Source organism: Salvelinus sp. IW2-2015, unplaced genomic scaffold (genome assembly GCF_002910315.2).
Source record: "Salvelinus sp. IW2-2015 unplaced genomic scaffold, ASM291031v2 Un_scaffold463, whole genome shotgun sequence".
Classification (NCBI taxonomy): domain Eukaryota; kingdom Metazoa; phylum Chordata; class Actinopteri; order Salmoniformes; family Salmonidae; genus Salvelinus; species Salvelinus sp. IW2-2015.
Window position 1 is genome coordinate 370,859 of NW_019942557.1, and position 24,171 is coordinate 395,029.

Here is a 24,171-nt window from a genome sequence, read left to right on the forward strand (position 1 = left end):
CTACTAACTCTACTACTCTACTACTCTATTCCTCTCTACTACTCTATTACTCTGCTACTCTATCTCTACTCTACTACTCTACTTACTCTACTACTCTACTACTCTTACTACTCTACTACTCTACTACTCTACTACTCTATTCCTCTACTACTCTACTACTCTATTCCTCTACTACTCTATTACCTCTACTACTCTACTACTCTTATTTACTCTACTACTCTATTACCATACTCTCTACTACTCTATTACCTACTACTCTACTACCTATACTCTACTACTCTACCACTCTACTACTCTACTATCACTACTGCTTACTACTCTACCACTCTACTACTCTACTACTCTACTACTCTACTATACTCTATTACTCTACTACTCTACTACTCTAACTCTATTACTTCTACTACTCTATTACTCTATTCCTACTACTACTCTACTACTCTACTACTCTACTACTCTACTACTCTATTCCTCTATTCCTCTATTACTCTACTACTCTATACTACTCTATTCCTCTACTATCCTCTATTAACTCTACTACTCTAACTACTACTCTACTACTCTGACTACTCTACTACTCTACTCTATTACTCTTACTACTCTACTATACTCTATTCCTCTACTACTCTACTTACTCTATTACTCTACCTACTCTATTACTCTACTACGCTACTACTCTACTACTCTACTACTCTACTACTCTATTACTCTACTACTCTACTACTCTATTACTCTACTACTCTATTACTCTACTACTCTATTACGCTACTACTCTACTACTCTATTCCTCTATTCCTCTATTCCTCTACTACTCTATTACTCTACTACTCTACTACTCTACCACTCTACTACTATATTCCTCTATTCCTCTATTCCTCTATTACTCTACTACTCTACTACTCGACTACTCTACTACTCTACTACTCTATTCCTCTATTCCTCTATTACTCTACTACTCTATTACTCTACCACTCTATTACTCTACTACTCTATTCTTCTATTACTCAACTACTCCACTACTCTATTACCCACTACTCTACTACTCTACTACTCCACTACTCCACGTGACATCCGCGAACAATTGAGGAACAGTAACTGCTTTCAGTAAGTCAATTTAAATGAATCTGTGTAAAAATGTAAAATAAATGATAACATTTTTTAATTAAGGTGAGCAACATAAAAAGGTACCCATAGTCTTATAGAGAGACGGCTGTTCAGTAGTTTTATGAAGACTAGAGCGAGGGTGTAACGGTACCGTGGAAAGCCTGACTGACAGGCATTTAGAAGAACAGTGTACGTGATCTGCAGCCACTGCAAATAACACAAGGTGTTTTTAAATACGGGGTGTTATTTATATGTATAGCAGTATACACATGGTGCATACCAAGTAACGACAATAATCATTGAAGATGCACATGGGGTAATGGGGGAGATTACCGAGTGTGTTTGGGAATAGTACTAAGTGAATGAGGATGTGAAAGTTGTGTGATTTTGAGATATGATATATTAAGCTCTAACACAAATTATAGAAATTTGGATATTAAATGCATTGAAAATAGTACTATTAAAATTGAAATTTACAGTTGAACTCAGAAGTTTACATAAACCTTAGCCGAATAAATTTCAACTCAGTTTTTCACAATTCCTGACATTTAATCCTAGTACAAATTCCTTGTCTAAGGTCAGTTAGGATCACCACTTTATTTTAAGAATGTGAAATGTCAGAATAATAGTATAGAGAATGATTTATTTCAGCTTTCATTTCTTTCATCACATTCCCAGTGGGTCAGAAGTTTACTTACACTCAATTAGTATTTGGTAGCATTGCCTTTAAAATGTTTAACTTGGGTCAAACGTTTGTCAAACTTGGGTCAAACGCCTTCCACAAGCTTCCCACAATAAGTTGGGTAAATTTTGGCACATTCCTCCTGACAGAGCTGGTGTAAATGAGTCAGGTTTGTTGGCCTCCTTGCTCGCACATGCTTTTTCAGTTCTGCCCACAACTTTTCTATAGGATTGAGGTCAGTGTGATGGCCACTCCAGRACATTGACTTTGTTGTCCTTAAGCCATTTTGCCAAAACTTTGGAAGTTTGCTTGGGGTCATTGTCCATTTGGAATTTTCCAAACTGTTTAAAGGCACAGTCAATTTAGTGTATGTAAACTTCTGACCCACTGGAATTGTGATACAGTGAATTATGAGTGAAATAATCTGTCTGTAAACAATTATTGGAAAAATGACTTGTGTCATGCACAAAGTAGATGTCCTAACCGACTTGCCAAAATTATAGTTTGTTAACAAGAAATTTGTGGAGTGGTTGAAAAACAAGTTTTAATGACTCCAACCTAAGTGTATGTAAACTTCTGACTTCAACTGTAGCTGAATTACTGAGTGAATGAGAGATGTCAGGGGACTAGCTCTGGTGTACAAGAGGATTACTAAGTGAATGAGAGATGTCAGGGGACTAGCTCTGGTGTACAAGAGGATTACTGAGTGAATGAGAGACGTCAGGGGACTAGCTCTGGTGTACAAGAGGGAGTGAATGAGAGATGTCAGGGAACTAGCTCTGGTGTAGCAAGAGGATTACTGAGTGAATGAGAGAGTCAGGGAACTAGCTCTGGTGTACAAGAGGATTACTGAGTGAATGAGAGATGTCAGGGGACTAGCTCTGGTGTACAAGAGGATTACTGAGTCGAATAACACAACCAGTTCTGTGAGCTGAGTTTTCAGATCTATAACATTATCTAGGAGGTTCTGTCCACCACCTCCCATCGATCTACAGGTAGTGAGCACTGACAGGAGAAGCCATTGAAAAATTTGAGAGGGTAACAGTTGAGATGGGTAACGGCTGTAACAATGTATCAATAGTTTATCGATGACCCCCGGACACTGAGATTTCCTTGAGAACCCGATATGTGTACCTCTCGGGCTGCTGCGCTGTGGTCGTTGCTGCCATGTGGACATGAATAACTATTTATAACGTTATATAGGGCTTCTGTATGGAGATATGAAAGAACAGATTATTATTCCCAAATATGCTGTTAAATAGAAGTAGTGTACACATCTAAACCCTTGTATGAATAGAACACTAGTCTAAAAGAGGAATTTTGTATAATGGGTTACTAGAGAAAATGTAACATAATATTGAGTATAATGGGTTCTTATGATGATCTGATAAGGCAACAATAGAAAACTATAATAATGTCAAACTTGCACACCCACACGTAGACGTAGGAAAGTGGTGTAAAAACTATTCTGAGGAATGTTCAGAGTGGTCCCTTTATGGATCATTTGAGAAGGACAAGGTTGAGGCATTGTACGGGACTTGACTTTCCCCTAACCAACACAACTATAAACACTTGAGATGTCTTCCACTCTGGTAATAGATTTTGAAATAAACCCCATACCCTGCTAAATAGAACCAATGATTTTCTGTATTCACCTACTCAACCGTTTAACTTGCTAGGTAGAGACTTTTCATGGACAGAGCATACCATCTACAGGGGACTGATAGACAGTGCCATCACAGTGAATTCATAATAATCCCTACAAACCATTACACATGAATCTTAAAATACAGACATTTCATAAATATTGAAGCAGAAAGTGAATATCCAACAGAGATTGGTAATAAACAAATAGAGAGTAACTTTCTGAATGTATACTAAAATGAATACAATGCATTCCAATACGGAGAAATATATCATGTTTGTTTTGTTTTAAACCTTGCAATAGGGGGGGAAAAGCAAAATGTTGTTTGAGAGTGATGCTCATAATGCAGTATTTTAGTAATTTGAAGATTGAGCATTGGGACTGATGTTAAATTAGAGGCCGCTCACCCTTCAAGGCCTGGTCCACTGCTCTTGTGCGTAAGTCATCTGTTGTTTGTGATAGATAAGCTTCCTGTGGAACAATAGATAGCCGCCAGTACACACTGAACTCAAAAAGGCTGCAAGAGACACAGTGGGGAAATTTGGGACAGAGGTATGAATAATTGAGTAAGACACGTTTTTGACAATTTATTACAAAATTCTATAGTTTCTGGGTAGCACCAGGGATTTAAGTAAGAATCTAATGTCATCTAAAACAATAATCTGTTTTCATTATGTGGAACTGTGTTCAGAATTGAAGTAGATCCAGGTAAATGTTTTTAGTACAGAGTATTGAGCTGATAACACATCACCAACTCTTTTGAAGGTCCTAGCAAATTTGTTAAATAGCAGGTTTTATATTTCAACTAAGTTCATGTCCCAGAGACAGGTTGTACAGAATTGTATGTCAATGCTACAGGTCAAAATTACATTGATTACAAGAGAGGGGCTCTGAGATTGTTTACTTTAGAAAGTGCCTAAATTCAGCTTTACGGGACACTGTATCATCTTAAAGGTACCCGGATCCAGCTGTTAAGGGAACTCCCACATTTAGTAAGACCTGGCCATTTAGTTTGTTATTACCCTACTATTTTTACTATATACATGCCAGCACCCACACACAACCCACCTTTTAATTAATATTTGTTAGCGGTTAATACTCTGTTTGAGTTATTGTGTGGGGTCTTTTAATTTTGGTTTTAGGATGCTGTACCCAAATTACCTTTTCTGAAGTTTCTATTGTCAGAGTTTTGGGTGCACACATGTAAATTCTCTTGATTAGAAGAAATGTACTAAAAAAACAAATGTAAACCTGATACACAAAATGTCTGAAATGTTTGAAATATCTTTAAATAATGTCTAAGGTACAGGAAAACAAACACTCACTTAATAGGGCTGACTGACCTCTGACCTCTGTTCTGACTTCCTGGTAAGGCCTCATGCCTTTCATGCCTTTCATGCCTCTCATGCCTTTTCTCTCAGGAGTGCGACATGAGTTCACGTGGTTTGAGCATGGAGAGAGAGATCCCCGTCCGAACTTGCTGGTGTACTGGTAGGAAAATGGACAAGACATAATGGACTGTAAATGACAGCGGAGACATAATGGACTGTAAATGTGGTGGTTCAGGTGAGAGACATTATCAAGGGCCATCCACTTTGAACATGTGCTATTGGGAGGACAAACTGAAACACTATCTGAAGAAGAACGTGAAGAAACGCCAGAAAGATGAGTGCCGGGATGGAGGGGGGTGGTTAACCATGCCCATAATTGATTTAGGCTTATCCAAAATGGTTAATTTGGGGTATCAGGTTGATTGTGGAGGTCTGCACATTGCAAAATGTATAGTAATTTAGACTAAGATTGAATTGAGTTACCAATCTGTCAATACCACAAGTATTGAGAATAGTTAATACTAGAAATATAAGATGAATATACTGTATGTCAACGTAAATGTACATTCTGCCAGTGTCAGTGTGTGCTAAGTTGAGGGTCTTACATTAAAGTGATAGAACCAACGTGACGCACTAAGGACTGTCATTCTAAATCTGGGTTGGATCATTTATGAATAGTTCTAATTATGATATGGAAAGGTGACGCTTCTAGAGAGAGAGCGATGCCGCTAAAATATGAGGAGAGCCACTAGATTGTAGTTTGCGCTAACCTCGCCCCAATCTCATTCTTATCAAGGTTGGTGTGAAACTTTTATATCATGTGTTCTCGCTCTTCCCTGTGAAAGTCAATATGCATGTGCCCTAGATCAAATTCGGGAGATCTCTAGAGACGTAGAGAAAAAATTGGCAATGCTAAAATAATTGTGTAAATTGGCTCTGCAAAACAGAGAGGCTCTTGACTATCTTTTGGCAGGTCAAGAGTGCGATCATTGGCAATAAATGTTGTACTTTTGTCCCAGATCACTCATCTAATATGACTGATCTCACCGAATACATTGCCACTGTTGCTAAGAATAATTCCCCACAAACAGAGTGGACGCCTGCAACTTGGTTGGATTCCCTGTTTGGAAGATCCCAAGTTGCCAAATGGGCTGCAGCGTGTGTTATTTAATATGCTGTGTGTGTGTATTTTTAATAAATACACTCTCATTAATAGAAGTACAACCTTAATTAAGAGGATAGTACACCATACCAATTGGATTGTACAACCCAGAGTGAAGGGCTTGAATTGATGAAGTGTCTGGTTTGTGTTGATTTCCCTTACTTCAATAGACAGATTGATATAGAAGTTAAACACTTGCTTACCTTAAAATGTAATTACTATTATCACACAAGTCATAAAAGGATGGAATATGAAGGACATTTTACTTAATTGTACTTACTTGACTTTGGTGTCATAAACAATCATTGGGTCCTGCCTGTGCCTGGTAAAGATATGAGGGGTCATGGTGCCAGATACATGCCGGAACCAACACTATGAACTATGCCTATGTAATGTGTCTGTAACCAGTATATAAGGGAACTAACGGGACTGCCCCGTTAGAGCTCCCTTCAGACCGGTACTTTATATACACTGCTCAAAAAAATAAAGGGAACACTTAAACAACACAATGTAACTCCAAGTCAATCACACTTCTGTGAAATCAAACTGTCCACTTAGGAAGCAACACTGATTGACAATAAATTTCACATGCTGTTGTGCAAATGGAATAGACAAAAGGTTGAAATTATAGGCAATTAGCAAGACACCCCCAAAAAAGGAGTGATTCTGCAGGTGGTGACCACAGACAACTTCTCAGTTCCTATGCTTCCTGGCTGATGTTTTGGTCACTTTTGAATGCTGGCGGTGCTCTCACAGATGAGATCCTCAGACCCCTTGTGAGACCATATGCTGACACATGCCCATTTGTGGCCTGCTGGAGGTCATTTTGCAGGACTCTGGCAGTGCACCTTCTTGCACAAAGGCGGAGGTAGCGGTCCTGCTGCTGGGTTGTTGCCCTCCTACGGCCTCCTCCACGTCTCCTGATGTACTGGCCTGTCTCCTCGGTAGCGCCTCCATGCTCTGGACACTACGCTGACAGACACAGCAAACCTTTTGCCACAGCTCGCATTGATGTGCCATCCTGGATGAACTGCACTACCTGAGCCACTTGTGTGGGTTGTAGACTCCGTCTCATGCACCACTAGAGTGAGACCCCCCAGCATTCAAAATGACCAAAACATCAGCCAGGAAGCATAGGAACTGAGAAGTGGTCTGTGGTCACACCTGCGAATCACTCCTTTTTTGGGTTTTCTTGCTAATTCCTATAATGTCCACCTTTTGTCTATTCCCTTTGCACAACAGCATGTGTGAATTATTGTCAATCAGTGTTTGCTTCCTAAGTGGACAGTTTGATTTCATAGAAGTGTGATTGACTTGGATTACATTGTTTGTTTAAGTGTCCCCTTTATTTTTTGAGCAGTGTATTTAAGTTGACTGTGACCTCTCCAGCTTGCTGACAATAAAACCATGATTCATTTAATATTGACTTTGAGTGTCCTTCTACTCTACTACTCTACTCTCTACCTACTCTAACTTCTCTACTACTCTACTACTCTATTACTCTACACTCATACTCTACTACTCTACTACTCTACTCACTTCTCTACTACTCTACTACTCTATTACTCTACCACTCTTACTCTACTTACTCTATTACCATACTGCTACTACTACTCTATTACTCTACTTCTCTACTACTCTACTACTCTACTTCTACTGTACTACTCTACTACTCTACTCTACTCTACTACTTACTACTCTACTCTACTACTCTACTCTACCTACTCTACTCTACTACTCTATACTCTACTCTCTACCTCTACTACTCTCTCTACTCTACTCTACTACATCTACTCTCTACGCTCTCTACTACTCTTACTACTCTACTCTACTACTCTACTACTCTACTCTACTACCTCTTCTACTCTACTACTCACTACTCTACTCTACTACTTACTCTACTACTCTATACCTACTACTCTACTGCTCTACTACCTACTCTACTACTCTATTCTACTACTCTACTACTTACTCTACTACTCTACTACTCTACTCTCTACTACTTCTACTCTATACTCTCTACAGAGGACAGTAGTAAGAGAGACATTGATGTTTTGACCAATAAAGGAGCCCATCAGAAGTTCCGCTGACTTCCTTCTATTTCTCTATCCTGTCTTGATCTGTAACACTCACTGTTGATTGACAGGTTGGAGCTGCATTAAACCCTTCACTGTTATTGACAGTTGGACTGCATTACAACCCTTACGATGATTGACAGTTGGAGCTGCATTACAACCCTTCACTGTTGATTGACAGGTTGGAGCTGCATTACAACTCTTCACTGTTGATTGACAGGTTGGAGCTGCATACAACCCTTCACTGTTGATTGACAGGTTGGAGCTGCATTACAACCCTTCACTGTTGATTGACAGGTTGAGCTGCATTACAAACCTCTCACTGTTGATTGACAGTTGGAGCTGCATTACAACCCTTCACTGTTGTGACGTTGAGCGCTCGAACAACCTTCACTGTTGATTGAAGTTGGAGCTGCATTACAACCCTTCACTGTTGATTGACAGGTTGGAGCTGCATTACAACCCTTCACTGTTGATTGACAGGTTGGAGCTGCATTACAACCCTCACTGTTGATTGACAGGTTGGAGCTGGCATTACAACCCTTCACCTGTTATTGACAGGTTGGAGCTGCATTACAAACCCTTCACTGTTGATTGACAGGTTGGAGCTGCATTACAACCCTTCACTGTTTTGAACTGACAGGTTGGAGCTGCATTACAACCTTCACTGTTGATTGACAGGTTGAGCTGCATTACACCTTCACTGTTGACTGACAGGTTGGAGCTGCATTACAACCCTTCACTGTTGATTGACAGGTTGGAGCTGCATTACAACCTTCACTGTTGATTGACAGTGGAGCTGCATTACAACCCTTCACTGTTGATTGACAGTTGGAGCTGCATTACAACCTTCACTGTTGATTGACAGGTTGAGCTGCATTACAACTCTTCCCAGAGAGAAAAGCCATCAGTAACACAATTCTAACAAGCACTTAAAGAAAGGATGACTGTGGGCTCCAGTGTTTTCCCCCCTCTCCATCTCTCCTTGCGTTCGACAGGGTCTATTAACGGGTTGAATTCCCAGGTGAGGCTGAAAACTACATGCAGTCAACAGTGTCATGATCTTCTAAGAGAAAAAGACTGCACCACTGCTAGGTCTTTTTCTCTTGACTTTTAGAGTGCATAAAACACATCGTGGATAAATACTCTCTCTCTCTCTCTCTCTCTGCCCTAGTGAAATTCTAAGGGTTTGCAAAAGTCTTGGAAACACTGTAAACATTATTTTTATTTTTTTAAAGACAGTAAAGTCTTACAATACTGTTGTTTTTTCTTTCCTGTTATATTAGCTGAAAGTTTCTTACAACACTTTGAGATTCTTATTACAAATTATATCTATTCTAACATCTTCGTCAGCAATAAAGTAGACACGTCGAAAGGAGGATTGGGGAAAAAAAGCCTCTGTTTGACTAATGTTGACTGGTGTTTTTAACTAGAAAAAGAAAGGCTCTTGGGCTGACTAATGTTGACTGGTGCTTTTACTAGAAAAGAAACTCTTTGGGTGACTAATGTGGACTGGTGCTTTTAACTAGAAAAGAAAAGCCTTTGGGCTGACTAATGTGACTGTGTTTTTAACTAGAAAAGAAAAGCCCTTGGGCTGACTAATGTTGACTGGTTGCTTTTAACTAGAAAAAGAAAGGCTCTTTTGTTGTGACTAATGTTGACTGGTGTTTTTAACTAGAAAAAGAACGGCTCTTTTGGGTACTAATGTGGACTGGTGTTTTTAACTAGAAAAAGAAAGGCTCTTTGGGGTGACTAATGTGGACTGGTGTTTTTAACTTGAAGGGAAGGTACTCTCTCAATGTTGTTTATGACACGCTCTCAGGGTTTTTCCCCACCAACAGCTTTCAACCAAGTGGAAGCATTTCCCACAGCATTTGGTGGAGGTAAAGACAAACTCTTATCGCCTATGTGTTATTGAATTAAAAGCGTATGTGCTCAGGGTAAGCATGTCAACTGAATGGTCCTATTTCATCGGAATAAATAATTGGTGTAAAATGGTGAAGAAGGGAGGGGGGGTAGTACATTGATCGCTGTCATTGTCTGTAATTCCTATTCATTCTGACTGTAATCATTGTGAGAGACATGTTCATCCATCCCACAGTGTGTGCTATGCCTGTCCATAATCTGCATTCAGCGGTCCTCAACACCACTTCGTTTTTTTAATGTCAAGTCATTAAATTAATTAATTAATTAAAGGAGTGTTTTAAAGGAGTGTTTTCTTCAATGAACATATTTTGCATAATTTGCCGCTGACTTGGGAGTTTAACCTGTAGCCATTTGTTGAGAGTAAGGGATATCTTAAAGGATCTCAGGGGTAAATGTGATGAAATTGCCTGAGTACTTTCAGATTGACATTCAGCTGTCACCTGTTTTTGCTTTCAAGTGGTTTAACATTCTGGGGAATAAAGTAGAGGACGAGAGATGTGATGTTGGTTCCTGGCATTTCAACGGGAATTCGTTGCGGTGACCAACGCAATTTCCCCCTCAAAGAATATTTAAATTTATGCAGATGAGCTCATCAGAGTTGCCTGCTGAGCGACAACATCTCGGTCTGGAATTGTGTCAATACTAGCAACGGAAACAAATACCAATCGAAATCAAAATGAATATGTTTTCCCCCTGAGGAGGTAACATGACAGGATCCTGGGAAACCAGCACTGTGCCGTTCCCGGTGAGATGACACACAGAAGTCACACGTCTACAGATAAGAGACAGCGGAAAATAGAAACACCAATTGGTGGGGATCATTTGGCTATTGTGAAACACAGCCTTTTTTAGAGGCTGCTGACGCGTACGGTGATCTAACTAGAAATCAATGCGTCATAATAATAAAAGCATTGAGTGAATAGCCAGTAGAGGAGCAGTAGAGTAGCTTACCGTATAAGAGCCAGATGAGCTGCAAGGGATTCAAGTTTTTCTATGAGTATTCTGACCTGAAATGAAAATAGCTTGCTATTCACTCGCTATTAGTTTGAGATCGAATAAATTAAGGTGGAGGAGGTGTGTCTACAGATCGAATAAATTAAGGTGTAGCGGAGGTGTGTCTACAGATCGAATAAATTAAGGTGTAGCGGAGGTGTGTCTACAGATCGAATAAATAAGGTGTAGCGGAGGTGGTGTCTACAGATCAAATAAATTAAGGTGTAGCGGAGGTGTGTCTACAGATCGAATAAATTAAGGTGTAGCGGAGGTGTGTCTACAGATCAAAAAATTAAGGTGTAGCGGAGGTGTGTCTACAGATCAAATAAATTAAGGTGTAGCGGAGGTGTGTCTACAGATCGAATAAATTAAGGTGTAGCGGAGGTGTGTCTACAGATCAAACAATTAAGGTGTAGCGGAGGTGTGTCTAACGATTTAAATAAATTAAGATGGAGGAAGTGTGTCTACAGATCAAATAAATTAAGGTGTGGCGGAGGTGTCTACAGATTGAATAAATTAGGTGGAGGAGGTGTGTCTACAGATTTAATAAATTAAGGTGGAGGAAGTGTGTCTACAGATTTAATAAATTAAGGTGGAGGAAGTGTGTCTACAGATTTAATAAATTAAGGTGGAGGTGTGTCTACAGATTTAATAAATTTAAGGTGGAGGTGTGTCTACAGATTTAATAAATTAAGTTGGAGGAAGTGTTTCTACAGATACGCCGTATTCTGACTTTGACTTAATTCCCTAATAATTCCCTAATAATTCCGTATTAATTTCACCACCTTTACATGAGAAAAAAACATGAATAAGGTCCAGCGAACCTCATTTGCTTCCTCTGTAAAACGCTGTCATGTGGTTGTTACTGAGGATCATTATTTACAGTTGATAATATATATATATAATTATATATATATATATATATATATATATATATATAATATATATATATATATATATTATAATAAAAGAAACATAGGCTAATTAATCATTATGGAGCGGAGCGCATACCAAGCCATAACCGTTTGAACCCAATGCATGGCACAATACTTGGCCGTGTCATCACGAAGTTCCATGGTTAGTGCGGCGAATTGAGGCTGTTCTGAGGGCAAAAGTGGGGAGTGCAACTCAATATTAGAAGGCGTTCCAAATGTTTTGGGCTGCCATATCATTGCTGTTGTCCATCAATTTTACCTGAAGTACTTACCACTGCTGCAGATTGTAGTACACTGAGGCGTTTTTTCTTGTGTCTCTTGAGATTCTCTTGACAAACTGTTTCTATACTTCTAGGGTGATTTCTCCTCAGGGTGGTTCTTCTCAGGTGGTTCTCCTCAGGGTGGTTCTCCTCAGGGTGATTCTCTCTCAGGGTGTTTCTCCTCAGGGTGGTTCTCCTCAGGGTGGTTCTTCTCAGGGTGGTTCTTCTCAGGGTGGTTCTCTCAGGGTGGTTCTCCTCAGGGTGGTTCTCCTCAGGGTGGTTCTCCTCAGGGTGATTCCTTCTCAGGGTGGTTTCTTCTCAAGGTGGTTCTCCTCAGGGTGATTCTCCTCAGGGTGGTTCTCCTCAGGGTGGTTCTCTCAGGGTGATTCTCCTCAGGGTGGATTTTCTCCTAGGGTGTTTCTCTCAGGGTGGTTTCTCCTCAGGGTGATTTCTCCTCAGGGTGGTTCTCCTCAGGGTGGTTTCTCTCAGGGTGATTTCTCCTCAGGGTGGTTCTTCTCAGGGTGATTTCTCTCAGGGTGGTGTCTCCTCAGGTTGATTTCTCCTCAGGGTGGTTCCTCCTCAGGGTGGTTCTCCTCAGGGTGGTTCTCCTCAGGGTGATTTCTCCTCAGGGTGGTTCTTCTCAGGGTGATTCTCCTCAGGGTGGTGCAGAGGTAGAGGAACATTGATTCAGCTGGCCTTACATTCAGGCACACTAGTGCTACTACATCAACAAATGTCCTTGTACCATACATACATTGGAGTCTTGTTTAAAGTAACTGACCATTGTTTCAAGATTTATATGGAATATGACCTATAATTACTTACAGTACAATATGAGTGAAATAGTTTTCCTTCAAAAAAATAAGGTAATTAGGTATGCTAAAAAGCAGCTTTTCTGTGTTGGAATGGTGTGGGCGTATCCCAACAACAGAATGTTGTGGGTGTATACTCATTACAAATATTCACGCAAGTAGACTGGTGATTGGCCAGCTTATCCTCCTCAGGGAGATGACATCATGTTCTATGAGAAAATAGCAAGCATTTTTTAAACGTTCTGTTTGAAATACAACTTTAAGCTTTAAGTGTTTTTTCTCCAATTTATGCTTTTGCCACAAATTCGAGTATAGGAGGAGTCAACAACATTATTTGGAGTTAACAGAATATGAACTTTTTAAAGTGAGATTTTCATTTGGTAGTTACTTTAATGCTTGAGCAGCATAGAAGCAGCATAGACTTGGCTGATTTGCTGTGTAATGAGGTACACTAGCTGAGGTCGACACACCTTGAATAAACTAAACCACTTCACATGGTCTGATTTAATTTATGTGCTGTTAAAGATAATTAGTTGGTGTTAAAGATAATTAGTTGCTGTTAAAGATAATTAGTTGGTGTTAAAAAGAAAGGTGACTGTGGTAAGAGTCATGATCGCATAATGAGTATGATAATATCAAGTTAACTAGAGTGGGGTCGCGACCGCTATTGTAAATAGTCACGGCTCGTTTTGGTGTGTTTGTGGGGTTGCAGCCTTTTCTGACAGTTGATTAAGCAAGATAAATCATGTCGGCCCTTGAACCACACCTTGGAGAGATAATTATGATCCTCAGGCAGAATAAAGCTTGATAGCTTTAGAGGCACCATTTGTCAAAAAATAATTACATTCTGTGTTCCGCTGTAGCACGTGTGTATACAAATTTAATACAATACACAAGTACAGTAGCTCATATTCACTTGAAAGCTCAGCTTTTTTTGCACATAAACCGACAATAAAATTACAAATACATTTGTAAAAAAACTTCTTGATTTTTCAGCAACCTCAAATGGTTTTATGAAAAGGGACATTCCCTGGTTTACCAGAGCAGAGTCGCATTTAAACGTTCATAAGACACTTCACGTTGTATTTCACTTAAATTATAAATCCAAGCGGATGTTTTTCATACACTACAGTAAGTGAAGACGAAAGCAAATCACTTAACAAAAGCAGACAGGACTCAATACCTTAACAGCAGCAATTCGTTCAACAGCCTCACAAAATTGGAGCTTGAATTGTGTAAAACACGGACATCTAAATTGAACAGTATAGCATGAAAACACATAATAGCATGAAAGCAATGATTTTCTTCCCCTTCTGCTCACAGCAGTCAGAACCATGGACATACATGTTTTTCTTTACTTTTAACAACAAACCACAGAATAAAAAAAGACAGAGTTAATGTCTGATGGTTTTTGGTTATACAGTACAATGTCTGGAACCTTCCTGGGTGAACATAAATTACCCTTCCGTCATTCATCTGTGACCTCATCACACGGCACCCAGATGAGAGCAAGGCCCAGACCCTGACCTTTCAGTCCCCAGAGTCCCGCTGGTTTGGACTGACACACTCCATCCCCCCACACTCCTGGCTGATGATCCCAGATCTGATCTCAGAGCTGTGGATAAGGCTGTTCGACAGGGACTTGGGCCTGAGGTCGCAAGCCATGTATGACGGCTCCTCCAATTCCGTATGGGGCGGTGAACATTGGCCGTCTGGGGGTCCATAGGCACTGCTGTCTGAGCCCCCCTCCCCGTCCCTCCCCACCTCCTCCCTAGGCCCTTTGGTGTGGGAGTCCAGGGGTGTGTTCCCTTTGGTGGGGCTGCTGGACGCAGAGGAGCACTCCTGCAACTGGGGACTGCGGGCACGCTGAGACTTGAAGTAGGGTTTGATGTTGGCCACTAGGATGGTGCTGTCCCGCTGCTCCTTGCCGAACGTGCTGAGGGTTTTTCTGGCTGCGCTGCGGTTGAGGCTGCCATAAATCTCTGTCTCCACCATGGCCTCCATTCCCACTGGGATGAAAAGGTCGGTGCGATTATCGCCGCTGTCTGCTTGGCCTCCTACCCGTAACTTTGGCATCCAGCATCTGTCAGAATGGCCCAGCGCACGACATTCATCTGTGCAGTGAACTGATCTGCCTTGTCCTAAGGAAAGAATTAAAAAGTTGCTATTAAATGACAACCACTTTACAAAGGGATGGGTGCATTTGAGGTATTATCAAATATTCAAGTTAAATAATAAAATGTAATTCAGAGCCAGCTCAATCTCAGCACTAGAGACCCATCTGTCCTCCCAAACCTACTCGAATAAAAACTATAGAAGAATGAATAAATGATTTCTAGGGAATTAGTACAACCACTCCAATTTCCAGTCTGTCAGGACTACGATCAAGAGAAAATGTGAATTCAAAATGCATATTAAATCAAAAGAAACAGTTCGATTTGGCAAAACTGCAACATGGATCCCACACATTACAATCCCTGTGCTTTTGAAGGCATATCCAGCAAGGCAGACGAACTACAGATTACAGTCAATCTAGCTAGCGCATAAAATTCTGAGAACCATCCTAGCTAGCACATAGTGTTCTGAAAACCATCCTAGCTAGCACATAGTGTTCTGAGAACCATCCTAGCTAGCACATAGTGTTTCTGAGGGGAACCATCCTAGCTAGCACATAGTGTTCTGAGAACCATCCTAGCTAGCACATAGTGTTCTGACAAGCATCCCAGCTAGCACATAGTGTTCTGAGAACCATCCTAGCTAGCACATAGTGTTCTGAGAACCATCCTAGCTAGCACATAGTGTTCTGAGAACCATCCTAGCTAGCACATAGTGTTCTGAAAACCATCCTAGCTAGCACATAGTGTTCTGAGAACCATCCTAGCTAGCACATAGTGTTCTGAGAACCATCCTAGCTAGCACATAGTGTTCTGACAAGCATCCCAGCTAGCACATAGTGTTCTGAGAACCATCCTAGCTAGCACATAGTGTTCTGAGAACCATCCTAGCTAGCACATAGTGTTTCTGAAAACCATCCTAGCTAGCAACAGTAGTTGTTTCTGAGAACCATCCTAGCTAGCACATAGTGTTCTGAGAACCATCCTAGCTAGCACATAGTGTTCTGACAAGCATCCCAGCTAGCGCATCACGTTCTGAGAACCATATGTTTCTTAGAGCTTGGTGAGAGCGTGGTTGTCCTATGGTTATTTAGCAAACAACCTTCCCACAACTTTCTGGGAATGTTGCAGGATAGTTGCTTGGCTTTGGAATAATCTCAGCACATTTAAGGAACTTGACCCCAAAACTTTTATTCTTGTCTTTAACAGAACATTTCCTAAAACTTCAAACCTGGTTAGATTGAATTTAAATGTTGGCAATGTTCTAGGAACGTTCTCCAACTGGTTTGACATTGGGAATGTTCTCAAATAGTTCAGAGAATGTTAAGAAACAACAATCTTCTGGGGGAATTTCCATACTTCAGCATAACGTTTCCTTCAGGTGTCCTCATGGTTCTATTCATGGTTATTTAAAAACATATACATTCCATTCTCAGCATCAACAAAACTCTCTCTAACCTCTATCTTGTTAAGTGTGTTCAGGTGTGTTGGCCTCACCCACTAATTGGCCACACCGGATCTTAATGAGTGCTTGTTTCTTTGAAATGAGGTCTGTTTGAATAGACTAAAATGAACAGCTTTGTAAGCTTAAAAAACATGTCATCCTAGCTCCATCCAGGTGGCGCAGTGGACTAATTCCATGGACAGAGAAACCAAGATTATAGGTTTGAATCTCACAGATGTTTTTGGATGATTAATACCTAAGGAAATGAATTTCCATCTGTGCTTGGAGCTCAAAAGAGTTAACCCCAAAAATAATCTAGCATTGTTATTAAAAGTCTTCATTCTGTGAATGTTTTAAGAAAGTTATAAAAAAAAAACTCCAAATGGCCTCCTGAGTGGTGCAGCGGTCTAAGGCACTGCATTGCAGTGCTGAGGCGCCACTACAACCTTGGGTTTGATCCAAGGCTGTGTCACAGCTGGACGTGACCGGGAGCCCCATGGGGCGACGCACAATTGGCACAGCATTAGGGGAGGGTTTGGCTCATTGTGCTCTAGTGACTCCTTGTGGCAGGCCGGAGGCATGCAAGCTGACCTCCGGTTGTCAGTTGGATGGTGTTTCCTCCAACAAATTGGTGCGACTGGCTTCTGAGTAAAGCGAGCAGTGTGTTAAGAAACAGTGCGGCTTGGCATGTCATGTTTTGGAGGACGCATGACTCTCAACCTTCGCCTCTCCCAAGTCCGTTGGGGAGTTGCAGTGATGAGACAAGATCGTAACTACCAATTGGATATCACGAAAAAGGGGGGGTAAAACTTCCAACCTCAAAACAACCAATATTTTTGAGTATTAATAAAACTTTCAACGGACCAGAGTAAAACGTTCTCAGAACCTCCCTGCAACCTAAAATAAACGTTCCCAGAACAGGCAAAATTCACTTCCGATCACAGAATGTTTTATTTTTTTATTTTTATAGTTTTACTAGTCAGGAAATATATGGCTTCCTTACCAGAACCAATAGGAAACTAAAAACTTCTAAGGAACCAAATATGCTGCCTGGGAACTGCTTTTCATCTCCAGTCAGAGGAAAAACCCCAGCAGTTTTACATATCTATACATACAGTGCATTCGGAAAGTATTCAGACCCCTTGACTTTTTAAAAACATTTTGTTACGCTATAGCCTTATTGTAAAATGGATGAAATAAATAAAAATCCTCATCAATCTACACACAATACCCCATAATGACAAAGATTTTTTTTTTTTTTTTTTTTTATAATTGCAAAATTTATAAAATAAAAAAAACTGAAATACCCTATTTATATAAGTATTCAGAACCTTTGCTATGAGACTCGAAATTGAGCTCAGTTGCATCCTGTTTCCATGAAATCATCGTTGAGATGTTTCTACAACTTGATTGGAGTCCACCTGTGGTCAATTCAACTGATTGGACGTGATTTGGAAAGGCACACACCTGTTATATAAGGTCCCCCAGTTGACAGTGCATGTCAGAGCAAAAACCAAGCCATGAGGTCGAATTGTCCGTAGAGCTCTGGGACAGGATTGTGTCGAGGCATAGATCTGGGGAAGGGTATCAAAACATTTCCGCAGCATTGAATGTCCCCAAGAACACAGTGGCCTCCATCATTCTTAAATGGAAGAAGTTTGGAAGCACCAAGACTCTTCCTAGAGCTGGCTGCCCGGCCAAACTGAGCAAATGGGGAAGAAGGATCTTAGTCTGGGAGGTGACCAAGAACCCGATGGTCACTCTGACAGAGCTCAAGAGTTCCTCTGTGGAGATGGGAGAACCTTCCAGGAGGACAACCATCTCTGCAGCACTCCACCAATCAGGCCTTTATGGTAGAGTGACCAGACGGAAGCCAGCGGCAGGGACTGGGAGACTAGTCAGGATCGAGGAAAAGATGAATGGAGCAAAGTACAGAGAGATCCTTGATGAAAACCTGCTCCAGAGGGCTCAGGACCTCAGACTGGGGCGAAGGTTCACCTTCCAACAGGACAACGACACTAAGCACACATTAAAGACAATGCAGGAATGGCTTCAGGACAAGTCTCTGAATGTCCTTGAGTGGCCCAGCCAGAGCCCGGACTTGAACCCAATCGAACATCTCTGGAGACCTGAAAAAAAAATCTGACACAGCTTGAGAGAATCTCCAGAGAAGAATGGGAGAAACTCCCAAAATACAAGTGCCAAGCTTGTAGCGTCATACCCATAAAGACTAGAGGCTGTAAAGCTTCAACAAAGTACTGAGTAAAGGGTCTGAAAACTTATGTTAAAAAAATTTAAATATAAATTAGCAAAACATTCTTAAAACTGTTTTTGCTTTGTCATTATGGGGTATTGTGATGTCATTATGGGGTATTGTGATGTCATTATGGGGTATTGTGATGTCATTATGGGGTATTGTGATGTCAATATGGGGTATTGTGTGCAGATTGATGAGGGAAAACAACTATTTAATAATTTTTTTTATAAGGCTGTAACGTAACAAAATGTGGAAAAAGTAAAGGGGTCTGAATACCTTCCGAAGGCACTGTATAACAACCACAACATAGGCAGTACGACCAGGAAAGAGACTAATTTAAATGTATTTTTAAAGGTAGCTATCCCCACTGTAAAGAAACTAGCCTTTGACAATGATGTAGAGAGAGAGGTCTGTATATTGAAAAGGTTCATGGAAGCATTTGCACAGTTGATATTTTGGACTACAGTTTTTATGACTGTGGTAACTAAAAATCCAGTGTTACATTCACTACTCACTATGTGCGTTGAATTCAAATGAGTTCAGACAATTAAGAATTGATATATGGGTTGAGCATCTGTTGAGAGAGGTGCCAACAAGGCATTTTATGTTTATTTTGCAATGCATATGGAAAGTGGTTAAATATAGGAAACTATCATACCTTGACTCACAGTGATAGTTTATTTTCACAGCTTACAGGCGAAGACTCACTTTGCCCGAAACAATAGCTCTTTGTTATCAAAGTTAGTGTGTTTGTGTCAAACGAGTTGCACACCCCGTGCCAAGATACAGTGGGGAGAACAAGTATTTGATACACTGCCGATTTTGCAGGTTTTCCTACTTACAAAGCATATAGAGGTCTGTAATTTTTATCATAGGTACACTTCAACTGTGAGAGACGGAATCTAAAACAAAAATCCAGAAAATCACATTGTATGATTTTTAAGTAATTAATTAGCAATTTTATTGCATGCACTAAGTATTTGATACATCAGAAAAGCAGAACTTAATATTTGGTACAGAACTTTGTTTGCAATTTACAGAGATCATACGTTTCCTGTAGTTCTGACCAGGTTTGTACACACTGCAGCAGGGATTTTGGCCCACTCCTCCTCCATACAGACCTTCTCACAGTCCTTCAGGTTTCGGGGTGTCGCTGGGCAATACGGACTTTCAGCTCCCTCCAAAGATTTTCTATTGGGTTCAGGTCTGGAGACTGGCTGGCCACTCCGGGACCTGAGATGCTTCTTACGGAGCCACTCTTAGTTGCCCTGGCTGTGTGTTTCGGGTCGTTGTCATGCTGGAAGACCAGCCATGACCCATCTTCATGCTCTTACTTAGGGAAGGAGGTTGTTGGCCAAGATCTCGCGATACATGGCCCCATCCATCCTCCCTCATATACGGTGCAGTCGTCCTGTCCCTTTGCAGAAAAGCATCCCCAAAGAATGATGTTTCCACCTCCATGCTTCACGGTTGGGATGGTGTTCTTGGGGTTGTACTCATCCTTCTTCTTCCTCCAAACACGGCGAGTGGAGTTTAGAGCAAAAAGCTCTATTTTTGTCTCATCAGACCACATGACCTTCTCCCATTCCTCCTCTGGATAATCCAGATGGTCATTGGCAACTTCAGACGGTCCTGGACATGCGCTGGCTTGAGCAGAGGGACCTTGCGTGCACTGCAGGATTTTAATCCATGACGGCGTAGTGTGTTACTATTGGTTTTCTTTGAGACTGTGGTCCCAGCTCTCTTCAGGTCATTGACCAGGTCCTGCCGTGTAGTTCTGGGCTGATCCCTCACCTTCCTCATGATCATTGATGCCCCACGAGGTGAGATCTTGCATGGAGCCCAGACCGAGGGTGATTGACCGTCATCTTGAACTTCTTCCATTTTCTAATAATTGCGCCAACAGTTGTTGCTTTTCACCAAGCTGCTTGCCTATTGTCCTGTAGCCCATCCCAGCCTTGTGCAGGTCTACAATTTGATCCCTGATGTCCTTACACCAGCTCTCTGGTCTTGGCCATTGTGGAGAGGTTGGAGTCTGTTTGATTGAGTGTGTGGACAGGTGTCTTTTATACAGGTAACGAGTTCAAACAGGTGCAGTTAATACAGGTAATGAGTGGAGAACAGGAGGGCTTCTTAAAGAAAAACGAACAGGTCTGTGAGAGCCGGAATTCTTACTGTTTGGTAGGTGATCAAATACTTATGTCATGCAATAAAATGCAAATTAATTACTTAAAAATCATACAATGTGATTTTCTGGATTTTTGTTTTAGATTCCGTTCTCACAGTTGAAGTGTACCTATGATAAAATTACAGACCTCTACTTGCTTTGTAAGTAGGAAAACCTGCAAAATCGGCAGTGTATCAAATACTTGTTCTCCCCACTGTACATCTTTCAGTGGTGGATGGTATGCGGATTTGCCATGTCTCACACAACACAGACCAACCACACGTTAGAAACTTCCCTTTGTACATACAGATGTAGGATCTTAATTTGACCAGTTTCTGACAGCAGGAAAAGAATCCTGCAGTAACAGGAAATGTTCATTATTATGTGGATTATAATTAATGGACATTTTTTTAGGGGTTGATACATTTTTCGTTAGTGCAAATTAAGTCTGAAATTGTGGAAATTCAAAACTTTAGAAGCATTTTTATAACTCAAATACACGTTAGCATTTCCTGTGACGCAGGATTTATTTTAGCGACAACAGAGTGGTCAAATTAAAGAGAAACAGCTGTACTGTAGCTATTTCTAAAGACATTGTGGGGATCTTACAAACATAGCCAGAGTAGACATCTGGCTGTGTCTTGCCATGTACCTGCCAGAGTCAGTGTAATTAAAATCTCTTAAAGTACCAGAGAGTTCAAAGACTAATCATCTTTAATGGGTCTACAATTGCAGGCGTGTGCCTTGTGGACGCTTGTTAAAAGCCAGGGACACAAAGAAGCCATTTAAAGGGATCACACGGGTGGTGGTATTACGGCTAAGCTGGGGGGGGGGGGGAATGTTTTCAAAGACAAAGAACCTGCCTGGTCGTGGTAAATAGAAAAAGCCTAGTACAGAGACGCCCGTACGTACGCAGCTAGAGGCTCCTGGAGACAATACATATTTCGAGGGGGACAGCTATTGGTGCATTCATCGCCTGTATCACAGCTGAGAGGAGTCTATGATAAAGGTGAAAATACAAAAAAAACAACACTCAATCCATCCTATTGTTAGGGCTTGTGGTGACTTTGTACTAAGTCTAAACTATTATTCCAGACCATATGATCCTGTCCAGGTAAAGAACACATCCACCTGCACCTCACTACGTGAGCAACTTGGGCCTATAGAGCAAATACATCATACCACAAACCGATTGCCCAGAGGATCAACTGTCTGCAAACTGCATGTCAATTCAATATAAAACTGACCAACCCTTAGAGTAACCATTTAGTGTAACATTAGTTTAGATTTAAAACAACATTTTGTACAACCAAAGACACAACTCTGAGTACGTCAGAAAAAAATCCATAACACAAGCTATTCATATTAAATGCATTGCCCTGTTCTTTGCACTTATCTTATCTCACAAAATGCAGGTCTATAAATTAATTGACATTACAGTCAAGTAAGCATCTGTGTGTGTGTCAATTCCGTTTGAATATATGAAACATTTCTTTCAATATCATTCCATTTGATTGGTCTTTGGACAGGGTCTGGAGAATAACATTCAGAAATATGTGCTCCAGAAAGGTGGGATTGAATTTACACATCCCACAGAGTCTGGCCTGCCGTTTCCCCTGACCAACACACACACACACACACACACACACACACACACACACACACACACACACACACACACACACACACACACACACACACCAAACACACACACACACACACACACACACACACACACACACACACACCCACATCCCCCTGGCAACCATTTTTGTCCTCCTGAGCATACCACAAACACACAGCTCATAGCAATGGAGTGGAAAGCAGCCCACCTGATGACAACAGTACTGTCCACCTGATGACACAGTACTGTCCACCTGATGACAACAGTACTGTCCAGGGACATGAAGACCACAGTACTGTCACCTGATGACAACAGTACTGTCCACCTGATGACACAGTACTGTCCACCTGATGACAACAGTACTGTCCAGGGACATGAAGACCAAGTACTGTCCACCTGATGACAACAGTACTGTCCACCTGAGACACGTACTGTCCACCTGATGACACAGTACTGTCACACATGATGACAACAGTACTGTCCACCTGATGACAACAGTACTGTCCACCTGATGACAACAGTACTGTCCACCTGATGACCACAGTACTGTCCACCTGATGACAACAGTCATGTCCAACGATGACAACAGACTGTCCACATGATGACAACAGTACTGTCCCTGATGACAACAGTACTGTCCACCTGATGACACAGTACTGTCCACCTGATGAACACAGTACTGTCCACTGATGACAAAGTATCTGTCCAGGGACTGATGCCACAGTACTGTCCACCTGATGACAACAGTACTGTCCACCTGATGACAACAGTACTGTCCAGGGACATGATGACAACAGTACTGTCCAGGGACATGATGACACAGTACTGTCACGATGCAACGTACTGTCCACTGATGACAACAGTACTGTCCACCTGATGACAACAGTACTGTCCACCTGATGACAACAGTACTGTCAGACTGATGACAACAGTACTGTCCACCTGATGACAACAGTACTGTCCACACTGATGACAAAGTACTGTCAACATAATGACAACATACTGTCCCTGATGACAACGTACTGTCACTATGACCACAGTACTGTCCACTCTGATACAACAGTACTGTCCACCTGATGACAGACTGTCCACTCTGATGACACAGTACTGTCCACCTGATGACAACAGTACTGTCCACCTGATGACAACAGTACTGTCCACCTGATACAACAGTACTGTCCAGACATGATGACAACAGTACTGTCCACCTGATGACAACAGTACTGTCCACCTGATGACAACAGTACTGTCCAGGGACATGATGACAACAGTATGTCCAGGGCACATGATGACCACAGTACTGTCCACCTGATGACAACAGTACTGTCCACCTGATACAACATACTGTCCACCTGATGACAACAGTACTGTCCACCTGATGACAACAGTACTGTCCACTGATGACACAGTACTGTCACTGATGACAACAGTACTGTCCACCTGATGACAACAGTACTGTCAGGACATATGACAACAGTACTGTCCGACTGATGAAAACAGTACTGTCCACTGATGACACAGTACTGTCCAGGACATGATGACAACAGTACTGTCACGCTGATGACAACGTCACTGTCCACTCTGATGACAACAGTACTGTCCACCTGATGACAACAGTACTGTCCATCCTGAATGAATGA

General features: G+C 41.3%; 1 protein-coding gene across 1 annotated transcript in view; it reads right to left on the reverse strand.

Annotated features, from left to right (window-relative positions):
• Nucleotides 1-13,777: 13,777 nt before the first annotated feature.
• LOC112068343 (protocadherin-17-like) overlaps nt 13,778-24,171 on the reverse strand; it is a 24,696-nt gene continuing 14,302 nt past the window's right edge. Inside the window, exon 4 of the mRNA XM_024135463.2 lies at nt 13,778-15,066. Within this exon, the coding sequence (XP_023991231.1) occupies nt 14,456-15,066 (611 nt within the window). The 3' untranslated portion in view covers nt 13,778-14,455. The remainder of the gene's footprint in view (nt 15,067-24,171) is intronic.